This window comes from Seriola aureovittata, chromosome 12, assembly GCF_021018895.1.
Source record: "Seriola aureovittata isolate HTS-2021-v1 ecotype China chromosome 12, ASM2101889v1, whole genome shotgun sequence".
NCBI lineage: Eukaryota > Metazoa > Chordata > Actinopteri > Carangiformes > Carangidae > Seriola > Seriola aureovittata.
The window spans coordinates 17,743,511-17,757,027 of NC_079375.1; the positions used below are offsets into that span (position 1 = coordinate 17,743,511).

At 40.9% G+C, this 13,517-nt stretch overlaps 1 protein-coding gene across 1 annotated transcript; it reads left to right on the forward strand.

Annotated features, from left to right (window-relative positions):
- The first annotated feature begins 7,126 nt into the window (after positions 1-7,126).
- Positions 7,127-9,060, forward strand: LOC130179156 (C-C motif chemokine 21b-like). Its single transcript, XM_056391949.1, has 4 exons — positions 7,127-7,277; positions 7,398-7,515; positions 8,310-8,387; positions 8,530-9,060. The coding sequence occupies exons 1-4, from the start codon at positions 7,196-7,198 to the stop codon at positions 8,672-8,674; spliced, it is 423 nt and encodes a 140-aa protein (XP_056247924.1). The 5' UTR covers positions 7,127-7,195; the 3' UTR covers positions 8,675-9,060.
- The last annotated feature ends 4,457 nt before the right edge of the window (positions 9,061-13,517 follow it).

Consider the following 13,517-nt stretch of genomic DNA (forward strand, 5'->3'; position numbering starts at 1 on the left):
TCCTGAGGAGCGTCAACACTCAAGAGTGTGACTACAGCGCCACCTGTTGATGGCTGTTGAGGGAAGAAGGAAAAACCCAATGATTGATCAGGGATATGTCGTCACAGGGTGTTTTATATTTTAAGCCTAATAAGATAAGAATAAGGAGCATCCATATTCCCCCACCATAAGTCAACGACAGTTCTTTAATATTTTTATCTATGAACCCCAGAAGAACACAAGAGGACGCAGGACTGTGGCCTTGAGTAGAAGCGCGGTGGAGCAAACAAAGAGCAGGCTCATGACCCGTCCTCCTACACTCTCCCTCTCTCAAAGACTCTGGTGAACAATCGCTCTCGGTGGAGACACAGCTTGAAGAAGCAACTACTTTCATTTTCATTGAGCCTGTAGGTTTTTCCCTGTCTGACGACCACAAAAGGTGAAACAGACACGTGCGCCACTTTTAGGTCTTGTTTAATAGATGAAGGCAGGCCCTGATGATCCCGGTTGAAAAAGACCAACAAAGAGCGAAATAACAAGTGTTTCAGTCTGGTTTCAAAGTAGACTGTTTTAAGCAGTATGTGTATGTGCATGTGTATGTGCTTGTGTAAGTACGTGTGTTTCTGCATTTGCATGTAGTGTCTGTGTGATTCTCCATCTCGGGCCGGTCTCCATCTCGCTTTGTGTCTTCACAGTTGCTATGCCGAAACCATCTCGATCCCCTGTAAGGCATCATAATGGACCCAGGAAGAGCATCTGGCGCTTTGAGTCGCCAAAAACGATCTCCCTGCTTCAACCTGCCACTCTTCCCCCATCCACCATAATACCGTTTTCACGTTTCATTCTCCCCCACCGCCACGACAGACTGCGCAATCACAAAGACCCAATTAGCCAAGAGGGGATCACGATTTCGCTCATGCGGCCGAGGGCCAATCGCATCGTTCGGCGTACAGCGAGGGCCTATGGGGCAGCGGCGCAGGTGGGTGGGACATGGCTGTTGGGCGGAGGTGACACAGTGACATGGTTGGAGAACGGTCCGTTGTTTCTGGTCATTTGTGTCACCGAAGTTTTGATTGATGACCGTCGGGATGTTTTTCCCACTCTCCCCTGAGATTCCCAGCTCTCTGGAGGGGGTTTCCCCAACAGGCCCCCCAACCTCAAACCCCTACTTTAAGTTTGGCCCTTAGCCCTACGCCACACAAACACACATCTACACCCACAGAAACACACATACACACACACTCGCTTTTTGTTCCCTTTTGGGGCCCCAGATGGCTGCTGCCCACACATCTGTATTGTAAATCACTAAATATAGGCCCTGTGTGTGTGTTTTTGTCAGTATATGTGCAAGTGTGAACCTGCATTCATACACGTACAGTATCTCCAAGAGTGTAATAGTGAGGAGGAAAATGGAGAAGCTAGGAAGAAATAAAGCAAAGTACATACAAAGTGGCCAAATGTAAATGCGTGCGTGTGTGTGAGAGTGTAAGGAGAAAAGCCCGAGGGACGGTAGGTGTGTGGGCGGTTGAGAAAGATGAACAAAAGAAGCAGAGAAGAGAGATGAGGAGCAGCGCATTGCCAGTGAGGATTTGATTGGGTGGGTGGGTGGTGGTTGTGTAGGGAAGGGGGGGGGGGGGGGGGGGGGGGTAGTGTTGGGTGTTGAAAAAGGATCTTCCCTCAAAGCCTCCACTAAGATATTCCTGGAGCGAGTTAGGGTTTCATTTGGCTTGCAGTCCCACACAGAGTGCTTACATCGTACTGGGAGCTCAAACCACTTAATATTCACACGACTAGACTGATATTCTCCAGGTTATGTGACAGATAATAGTCATGTTTTCTAAATCTGTGCGGTGTGAGCGTGTGTGGTTGAAGTGCTGGGGTCGACAAAAGCGTCATTAGCTTGTCACAGGCGTTTCGCTTGTACCCGGTTCTCTCCATAACAGCTGCTAGTCTGGCGAGTTATTCAATACATGTGTGCGCGCGTGTGTGGATGTGTGTACTCGTCTGCGCGTGCGTGCATGTTCAGTATAAACAAAGGGAGGAAGCGAACAGAAGGTTACATCAAAAACACCAAAACACCAAAAGTGTATGTTTGTGTGTCTGTGTGCCGTGCTTCATGTGTCACTTTTACGACTGAAGAAATCTCAATCAGCATCTTGCTTCAGCGTGTATATCTGTGTGTGTTTGTGTGGTGTGTGTTTGTGTGTGACTGCATAAACATGGTGTCAGAGTGATGAGATGTTCTCTCCATCCATCTGTTCTGCTGGCATTTATATCTTCAGAGGGCTACAATAGAGGAGAGAGGGATAGTGAGAGCACGAGAAAGACGGAGATAATCCGTTGAGTGAAGACATTTCATGATATCGTTGGTTTTGTCTGTCAGTCGCCGCAGCAACAGAACTCTCGTCAGGTCACTCAAGGAGCTCCATCTCATGTGATCTTTTAACATGTGTGAGGGTTTCTAAGTGTCTGCGAGAGGATGTGTGCAAGTGATGCTGCTGCGCGTCTTCCTGTGGATGTGGTTACGAGTTTCTGAGTGTGTATTTGTGCCTTTGTGGATGTAGGAGAGTGTGTTTGAGAGGCACATAGAGAGAGAGAGAGAGAGAGAGAGAGAGAGAGAGAGAGAGAGAGAGAGAGAGAGAGAGAGAGAGAGAGAGATATTTCATTGTTCTGTTCCTCCTTATCTACTGTCTCGGCAGAGAGCCCATGCTGTTTCCCCCCTCAGCGATGTGACCCGGCTGTGATACAGCAAGCCCTCCTCTCCGCAGATAACAGACCACCCTAAAAATACTCCTCTTTCTACCACTCTACTCTCTTCCCCTCTGTTCTCCTCACCTCTCCTGGCTGACTGTATCCTCCGGAGTCTCCCTGGCCAGGAGTTAGTTCTGCCAGACTGAAATACCTCTGGGCACTTCCTAATGTCACAGAGGTCTTTTAATTTTATATTTTCCTGTGTTTTCGTCTTTTACTACTCATTCTGTTGGTGGCCACGGATGTTACAGCGTTGGCTTGAACAGCAGAAGTGCAACTCGGACTGTTACATCACAAGTTTTCTTATAATTTTCCACAATAATTCCTCATCCCCCCCACAGCTACTTCAGTCACCCACACTCTGGACACACAGGGCAGATGGGATGTAGGAGGAGACAGTGAGGACAGAATCTGCTGGGCTCACATAATTATGCATCAAGCAATTTACCACAACTCCTTAATAAAATATTGAAGAGTGCATTGTTTTCTGTGCCTCACGGGTTTGACAGTCTGGAACGATGCTAATTATGATAAACTAGGCATTATTTTGAAGATCATGCTACAGCCAAGTGCTCTAAGAGCTTTTTCATCTCTCTGCTGTCTCCCTCGCTGCCTAAACTCTCCTCTGCTGTGAAGTGCTTTTAAGGATACTTACAATACCCCTTTCTGTAGTTTTGAGGAAGTTTCTTGCTAATTTAAAAACCTTTTATTCTAAACTCCTCTGCCACATTTGACATTTGGGGTTAGAAAGCTGTCGTTTTTGTTCTTTCTTTGTGTGTGCGTGCATCCTCGCCTTTCCTTTGGCCCAAACCCACGCAGGTGACCAGAGGGGGCCTTGTGTGGGTGGACAACTCAATGGTGACCCCCTCTCTTTACCCTCACTCTCCTCTCCCCTCCCCTTTCCTCTTTTCTTGCCCTCCGTCCACCACTATGAGTCCAAAAAGAGGGAGGGGGGCCCAGGGGGAGGAAAACACCCACTCTCAGGCAAACGCACTGGCCAAAATGTTGCAACTGCCAGTATGACAACTAAAACAGTTATTAGAATACATGTACAGTATGTCCTCTGATCATGAGGAAATAGCTTCTGTAAAGATTAGAGGTGCTTACAAGGAGTTTTTTGTGAAGTAGTGCTGAAATAATTACTTGGATTAATCAGTAAACAGAACATTAAGCAATTAGTATTAATTGTAGCAACTGTTAAAGCTGCACTAATCTAAATTTTTATATTAACAAAAGGTCAAATGTTTATGCATAATTTAAAAGCAGTCATTATTGACAAACCCACAAAGAGTTATCACACAACACTACTGTTCCTTTCATCTTTAAGGAGCATTTTAGCCTCTTTCAGCTCATTGTTTTGGTTTTACAGCCCAAAACTTGACTGTTTTGAGGCAGCAGAAGGCTGTTCTCAACCATGAACCTCTGATTAACTAGCACCAAGCACCAGACAGCAGATCGACAAAGTTGTAAATGTAGTGGAGCATTTAGCAGCTAAAAGGGAAGTGAATATTGGACTTAAATTTAATAAGGCTACACGTCTGCTGGATGTGTAATAGGCAAATGATTGCTAACACATCAGCCAATCAAGTCGATAAATTTGTAAATGAAATAAAAAGAAAAAAAAATTGCTTTAAGGCAATGATGAAGTCAAAATAACAAATATTTCCAGAGTATGTCTTCTCATATGTTCTGTATTTCAAATCATTGTACACTGACATTTTTCAAACTGAACAATTTTGGGCTATTTATTAGTTATTTATTTCCTCAATCAGTTAATCTGATCTATAAAATGTAATAAAAAAGGGGAAAAAAAGACCATCACCATTTTCTACAGTCCAAGGTCATATTTTTAAATTGATAGTTTCAATTATTTAGACCAACAGTTAAAAAAAATATTCAACTTTCTGTTACAAAACGGGAGAAAATCTGCAAATCTTCAGATTTGACAGGCTGAAACTGAGTTGTTGGCATTGTTCTTAAATAATGACATCAACAAATTGATTATCAAAATGATTTCTGTTGGTGGGCTCACTGATCAATCGACTAATCGTTTCAGTTCTATAAAGGTTAATCGATTGGAAAAGTAGTTTGAAAGTTGGAAGTAGGGCTGCAACCTCACAGGAAGGTCTGTGTCTGTGGGTGCCTTTCATAAAGGAAGACAGGACAACGATAACACTGTGTTTTACAGAGGATTAGCTGGGAGTAAGCTATCAGACCAGATGACTGTCCAGTTTATCACATTACCTGACCCCATCATGCAATAAGTTACACAAACATAAGCACAAACACACAGAAAGAAAGGGTGAAATAGAAGCCAAGATATTAACAGCTGCCTCTAATCTTGTGAAGACATCGTCCCACACTGTGTTTCTGACATTTGTTATCTGTTATTATGTCGAATTTAATGTTTCTCTGTTTCTGACAATGTGCTGAAAACACACACTTATTCTACAGTGTGCGAAATAAAAAGCCTGATTTGCATTGCACATATGACTAACAATCCCTATTGTCGATATGACAAATACTCAGACTGCTGTGGGACATTTCCTTGACGTCTCTCACCGCCCCAAACCAACACTGCCCCCCTATGGGTGACGATAGCAAAAACTGCTGTTGGACATCATCAGATGCGACATGAGTTTGTGTGAGGTGCTGAACCGAGATGTGTGGGCCTGACTGCCAAGTGGGCGGACAGAGGAGGTTTCAAGGAGGCCACAATTTGGGCAAGTCATAACGAGAGCATAATGAGCCATGAGCTCAAACTCTCACAAAATGACAAAGCTCTGGACAGTCAAAACTAATTTAGGCTCACTGGATCAGACAAGGTGATGTTTAGGCAGAGACAAAAACAATGATGAAGTGTAACTACATCAAATTTAATATCAATGCAGACACTATATTCAGATATATGCAGATGTTAAAATCTGCAAAATCAATCAGCACAGAAACAACATTAACAATTATAACAGGGGTTTTTTCCTTCTGACAGTTATTCCCATAGACACACAATATGAAAATTATAAACACAACAGCAGCAGTAAGTTGTCAGTTCAGCTCATTCCCTTCCTGTCTAATTAATTCTATGAATTCCTGTATACTTAATTGGAAGAAAGAAGTTACTATGAAGTTGAGTCATGTCAGTTAAATATCTGGGGGCGCAGGAGATGAAAATTCAGCTAATTTCTGGCATGTACACACCTATTAATCATAGCTACTGTTTATGTGGTGAGACTTTGGAGACTCAGTCAACTGGCAGCCGTGTCTCCGGCTGTCTCCACGCTACGATGACATGCATCTGCGCTTCTTGAGTATCCTTGAGCAAGACGCTGAACCCCTTTCAGCCATAGCAGTTGCCCTAATCTGTCGCTGGCCTTCACGCTCTCAATTTCCGTGTGAAAAGGCCGACCAAAAAATAGATTTATCTTTCAGGGATCAGTTGAGTACCACTCTGAGTTGTGTACAAAGGAGGAGGAGAATTTTCCGATTTTCTCCTCTTATCTCATAAAAGAATAATCTGCAACAGTTTAGTGTTTATATGCCGTCTGGCAAAACATCAGGATTCATTCACGTACTGTATGTACTGTAAGTGTGGAAATAGAAAATCCACGGTGACTGTACAGCAGTCATGAATTCATTCATGAATGTGGCAGAAGCTGTGTTGATTTTTACAACTAGTCATTTACAGCTTGTAAATGTAGTTTTTCAGACATACAATACACTATAGAGCATTTACAACTTAAGATTTTGCACCTATCTAGGTCAGCTGAGCAACATTTGGGGTTGTCAGCTTTCTGCAGCCTAAATAGGTCATGCTAACGAGGAGAGGGGGTTTTGACAAGCCTCTCATACTCCATCAGTTCTCACCACAAAACAATCTCAAGACTGCTGATTATGTAAAACACCCTGACTACAGCTTTAAGCTACAATGTCAAATTATGACAGTGGATATTACAGTCATTTTTGTCACCACTAGAAAATATACGACGCAAGATAATATTTTATGTCGCAAATTTCATTTAAGCAAAGTTATGCCAGCGCAGAGAGCTAAATATGCAGCAATCTACTTTAGCTTTGGAGAAATCTAAATGAAGCGAGGAATGTGTGGCGATTAGAATCTGCTTTGCTGTATGTGAAGAACTTCACAGCGTGATTATTAACCCAGAAAGCATAAATATAGATGAGAGCCCAAGGAGATTGTATGAATGTAATGCATCAGTGCACCAGTTCCACAGAAACACTCTCACGGGCCCACATAAACAAATCTTGGTGTTGCACAAGGGCACAGTAGAACCTTAATTTGTAATCAAAGCGCAAAGTGTGCAACATTGGCTGCCATGATGTAATAGTGGGCTTCCTGTCCTCAATTTAGGAGCCACAAGTTAAAAAAAACAGTTGTGCCTTAAGTATATATATGTGGAGCTTATGTGTTCAGTAAGTCCTCTGCTGTTTTCTCAGCACTGACTATATGGCTCCCAGAGGTATGATCACCGTGACAACCGTTCTCTTCTGCATCATACTGGGCCCACTCATTCCAGCTCCAGCTACCTGTAAGTTTATTTCATCACATTTAACTGCTCGTCAATCAGATTAAGACAGTAGATATTACATTAGGACTCTAAACTGAGCTGATCAATCATGAATAATGCGGGTGTGTTTGTGGGCTGTAGGCTTCCCCAATAGCAAAATCTGTTGTACAAGATACAGAAGGAGCCCTGTGTCCATCCAGCGAATAAAGGGCTACAGAGAACAACCTGTCACGGAAAACTGCCGCATCGAGGCGATCATGTAAGACTGTCTCCTACTAAAGCATTGCAACTCCGACCCTGAGAACAGCCATCTGAATCTTTGAAATTTGAATATGACGGTCATAGCATGTCAAACCTTTAAGAAAGGTTGGTGACAACTAAGAAACTGCATTGATTGGATGTATTCCAAAACATTCCAAAGACACTGATAATTACTCTTTCATTAAAAACGTTAAAGGTGTTGTGGGATGCAGTACTAATGTCGTGTTTGCACTTTGTCCTGTCAATCACAGTTTTCTGCTGTCAAAACTGTTTGAATGTCATAAGTCTAAACAGATAGTTCTTTGGTCTGCTCTGTATCTCAATAAATTATGTTTATACATTATTTGAGCTAAATCTGCCCAGTCTGCCTAAGACTGACAAAATCCAATCACACAATTACACAAATAGCTCTGGGCATCAAACCTCGATACTTCTTGAGAACTGACCAAAATGTGTCAATATTACCAAGTATCGTCATAATCAGATGTTCCATGATTCAAATCACATCATTTTAGACATTTTATTTAAAGTTCCTGTAAGGCTGCATTATGTAAACACAAAATAATTCTTTGATGCATTTGAGAAAAAACTTTTTGAACTCCTCATAAATTATCAAAAAAATGTTTGTGCATCTGAATTGAAAGTACATTACATTTAAGTATGGCACTGAAGTATTAAATAAATACCATTGTAAAAAAAAAACATTAAACTTGTACCACACACTCACACGCTGAACTATACAGTAACGTAGAGATCTCTCCATTTGTCTGATGATGTGTCTGACTATTGCAGTTTCTACATGCCAAATAAGATTGAGGTATGTGCAACTCGGGAGGATGCGTGGGTGAGGAGAGCTCTGGCATTACTCAGGTATGAGACTCCTACTCACTTGTAAATACCATCTAGTTTCAGTTTAGACGTGGACTTTAAAATGAGGACAAGCTTTGCGAATTTGAATTTTCTTTTGCTTTTGCAGCATTGTGAGTAAAAACTATTTTTGTCTCCGTTACAGCTCCAAACTGCGGAGGATGTCCAAGGCCGGCTCAGCTGCAGCGGAAGCTAAGAAGAAAAGTGGAAATCTTTCATTAAATAATGGAAGTGGATCTTTCGTCAATACCACAGAAATGTTCCTAAACAACACTGAAAGTTTCTATTAGCTAAACCAGGTTGTGGCCTTAGAGAATTGCAGCTTAGAAATTCATGCTATAAAAGTGCCAATTTGAGATAAATTGAACCTACTGTAATCAAATCATGTTGGTGATGTTATCCGTAAAAAAGTAAAGAAATGCTTTTAGTTGCGTAAACATATGCAGGACCAGCTCTAATACAGCACTATCAGGACTTAAAGGGAAGCGGAGGAGGAACAGCTTTGAGACAACTGCTATAGATTAAGTGCTTAGCCATTTAACAATGTTTTAGTGAGCATTTGTTTTTCAATCATGCTTTTCTGTCGACACTTTTTCTTCCCTACTGTGAATCTGCTAAATCATATTAATCAGCTAATATAGAAATTCTCATAAACAAATAAATGTTCTTGACATTACTCCAACACTGTTGTCCACATTTTTTTAATCAGACAACGACACTATCTCACTGAAATTCGTCACGTAACTTTCAGTGTCACCTTATTGATCACTCAAAGCTCACCCATTCACGCACACATTCATGCAGCACTTTTCCTACACATATGGCACTTTTCTACACACACACACACACACACACATACATACACTGATGATACATTGAGTGCAATTTGGGGGTAACTTGCCAACTTGGACATGCGGACTGGAGGAGCTGGGAATCAAACCACTGATCTTCCGATTAGTGGATGACCCACTTTGCCAGAGCCGCCCCATAACCGTGGTTGACATGCTGTTAAAATGAATGATTAACAGTGATTAAATACCAGTTAGTTCTTCCAACCACACGTTTTTTCAAGTAGCATGTAGTAACCCTACTTTAAAAAGTTTCCAATCAAACGATGACAGTAGAGACTGCTGCTCTGCATGGTGCATGTTTCAGTGGCGTGACATGTGTGCCTGATGCACTTAGAAAAAGGATGCTGCCAGCACATCTGCTGGAAGGTGTCTGAAAACTTTTCAGTGAGCTGTCCTGCCCTGTGAGCTCATGCAAATGCAGGACATGACTGACAGGGAGGCAGTCTCTTGTGCTATTTCAGATCAGCACCCCCTGAGGGCTTGGTGCTCCAGTCAGACAAGGTGACTCCCTCAATGACAGACTCCTTTCAAGGAAGCTGCATTGCAGGAGTCTCAAGTCCCCACGAGATGGCAGAATTGATCTGTCAGAGTCTCTGTCAGCTCCATGGCTGTTTGACAAGCACAGTTACCTTTCATTTCCAGTAACCAACAACAATAACAAGTGTGGATGGTGAAAACAAACATTTATTTATTTTTTTATAGCCAACAGCAGACAACTCTCAGCTGCATTACTTTATATATACAACATAGACATATTTTGTTACTTGTACATTTGTAAAGCTTTATGTTAACTGAACAAATAGCACAGACACAAATTATAAAGTAGGTAGGACAAATAAATACTGCCAATAATAAATATTAAATATCACACATTAACATTAGGAAGCCTTTTAAATATTTAAAATTAATTCAAGACAATTGGCTATAGATATTAATAATGGTTATAAATGTGCTTTCTATGTGCTGGAGGTTGTAGGGGCAGGAGTGGTCTTATTGGCTCTGCGTGCCTTCCTGTAAAACACACAAACAAGAGATAACACTTTTAAAAAAATGTTCAAGATGTCCCTAAACAGCACATGAAAATGTTGCTCAACATGATACCTCATGTCTGGAGAAACAAACTAGCATGAATAGTTAAGACTGGAGACTGATTGAAATGATGAAGGCCTACTTACTCTAGCTCCTTGACCTTATCGAACACCCAGTCCTGTTTCCAGTGGCTGCAGACTTCTCCCTCTGTTGTCTCAAACCTGCGTCGAAAACAAGGAAGGTTTAGTCACAATTTCTAATCCAGTTTTTATCCAAGCAACTGCATGATCAACTATATGAAAGTTTTAATCACCCCTCTCTGTTTAATAAACTAAAAAAGTAGTTCTTACACAACAGCGCGGACACAAGGCAACTGCTTCCTCTGGATCCTGTAGCCGATGATGGGAGCAGTGATGGGCACACTACTGACCTCAGTGCAGCAGTTGTTTACCTTCATTTGTCCTTTTAAAGAAAAAAGACAAAGATTTGCTGTTATGAGCGTACAGTTGCATTACCATTTTAAATGTGAGTGTCAAGGAGCAGACTAGCAGTGTAGTATGGTACAGGATCACTAGAAATCAACTTACCAGAAGCCATTGTGACCACTGCCAGAACCCCAGTGAGGAAAGCCAGGCACGTCACTCTTTTGATGCACAGCTGCATGATTACTGTGTGAGATGTTCCAGAGGTTCTGTGGAGAGGCTGAATGGTGGACCTGGCAGATGGAGACGACTGACCTCCTCGGCCCAGACCTCCAGGTTTTATACCAAAAAAAAGAGGAACCACGGCAAGCTAACCGGATGAATCGTTTCTTCTGGTTTTCTACAGTGTGTGTGTGTGTGTGTATGTATGTGTGTGTGTGTGTGTGTGGGTGTGTGTGTGTGTGTGTGTGTGTGTGTATCAGGGTGGGGGTAAGGACACACTTTGGTGACATGGTAGTTGATCATTTCCTTTTATGCAATTTTAATGACATTAGAGAAAAGCTGACTAAGACATGTACACAACTTGTGGCTACAGCACAGCCTTTCTTGAGAACTCACTTTTACTACTTTTACTTTTATTATTGTTAGTAACAGGTAAAATAATTAAACTAAACACATTAATATACAAATAATAAACCACTAAACCTGCTGTAATCCACTAATGTAAAGTTAATAGATTCCAGCAGGTCTAGACCACTTGGTAGTGTATGTTTACAAGGATTGCATTTATATTATATATAATATTTTGTGTGGAGTTAGGGTAAAGGTTAGGGTTCGGATTAGTATATTCGTACATTGTGCTGGTTTCCTCTGGGTGTTCGGTTCTTCCGCAGTCAAAACAAATGCAGGTTTAGGCGAATTGGGAAATTAAAATGCCCGTACACACACAATGTGAATGGAAGTGTGTCTATCTGATTATGTGTTAGTTCTCTGATAGGCTGGCAAAAAGGCCATGTTGTACCTGGTCTCTCACACAATGCATGCTGGGAGATACTGCAGCTCACCATGACCCTGAGCAGGTTAAGCAAGGATAGAGAACAGATAAATTCACTGAATGAATGGGTGTTCATATTATGTTAACAACAGCGTTCTTCATTAACCTGAAAAGTTAACCATATAATAATAGTATAATCTCTGTATAAGTTTTACATGATTGCATTTGGGTTAAAAATCCTGCTGATTTCAGCAATAATGTAAAGGCAGTATCATGTGCTAGCCAAATGTGTCATCTTTCTCTATTATCATCCTTCATCTTTCTCTGGTGCTGACCATCATGGTCAGTGCTTGGTGAAGAAAAGGGGAAGGAAGAAGATCCCAAGGCTTCCCACCACAAACCACAGATTTCCGAGCATTCCTCCACCCAAATTTGGTCATTCGTCCTGCCATGCTCTGACACTGCAGTTACATGCCTCAACTTGTTCAGTGGGACCTTTATGACTTAGCCAAATTAGAAAGGTTAAGAAATGTATTAGAATTTTTTTTTTCTTAAATAACACTGAAATGACTTGTCTTAAAAGGTCCATAAGTCAAATGTGACCTTTGTAGACCTCTGTTCATGATAACTAGAATTTTTGTTACTATAACTCATCTCAAGTCTCTGGCAGTGTTCATCTCAGTGACATGCAGCTTACTTTCCCACACAAACTGCATTTGAACCACAAAAAAAAAAAAATCACAGCCATCCACTGTTCTATATTTTCAGGGAATTGCATTATCTATGAAGATTATTTTGCTGTCAATCAACTGCAAGTTAAAAAGGTGATTCACTGCTGACAACCTGGGAATTGTATTGCTGTTGCTATGTTTTAATGTCGATGTTTTCATGTTTTTTCTCAGAAAAGTCAAAAACAGGTCAAAAAAGCAGAACTTATGATCTCACACTTTTTTCACAATGATTTGGAGATGCCCAAAGCTCAATTTCTCAAGAAAGCTATATTTGTGACCTTTTATCCTAAGGATAAAGTGCATTTGCTTCATTTCACAGATGCTTGCAGAAGTTAAAGGAATGTCGCCTATGCCAAAAGATTAGGTTGAAAGGATCCGCTGATAACCAAGAAAAAAGACGAGATGAAAATCACTGCATAGTTTATGTGGTTTCATGTGTATTTTATCATTTCATGCATGTTACAACAGAGACTAAGCTAGCTACATAGAGCAGAGAGTCAAGGCATAAGATATTACACTGAAAAAATTGATTTAACGCTCATAAATCTGTGCATCTGGTGAGGAAGTCACTATTATTATCAATCAATAACCCTGATCAATCTCTCAAATATACAGTATTATGATCTTTAAACAAGAAGGCCTCAGAAAAGCCTGCACGTTCCTTACCTCTGTAGTCTCCCTAGATTTATATTTCATCAAACTGTCATTTCAAATGGTGCATTTGTTACAGAAAGACTTGTTGATGTTAATTGTTTGCAGTAAATGAGTTTGATGATAACCTAGTATTACATGATATTTGTAATACAACCTGTATTACAATGGCTAATAATATATTTCCACTATTCACAAAATCATCACTGACTCATATTTATCTAATATTTAATAATCTGAACATTTTAATTGTAAAAACAATCTGTATGAATGTATCCCAACACATACAGCTTTAGACTAGACTGTGAAACTACCAGCCTCTGTTGGCAGACATGTCAGCTGATACTGATTTACACAGACAGGACTTTACGGGATATGGGTCCTTTTTTTTTTTTTTTTTGAATGAAACTTCAAAATTCCTTGTCAGCGAAATGCAGAAATGATTCCTCAAAATG

Excerpts from the sequence above, each read along its gene's own strand:
- LOC130179156 (XM_056391949.1), top strand. The coding sequence starts at position 7,196 with ATGGCTCCCAGAGGTATGATCACCGTGACAACCGTTCTCTTCTGCATC. Across the intron at positions 7,516-8,309 it reads TGCCGCATCGAGGCGATCAT|TTTCTACATGCCAAATAAGA; the intron begins GTAAGACTGTCT and ends TGACTATTGCAG. Across the intron at positions 8,388-8,529 it reads AGAGCTCTGGCATTACTCAG|CTCCAAACTGCGGAGGATGT; the intron begins GTATGAGACTCC and ends TCTCCGTTACAG.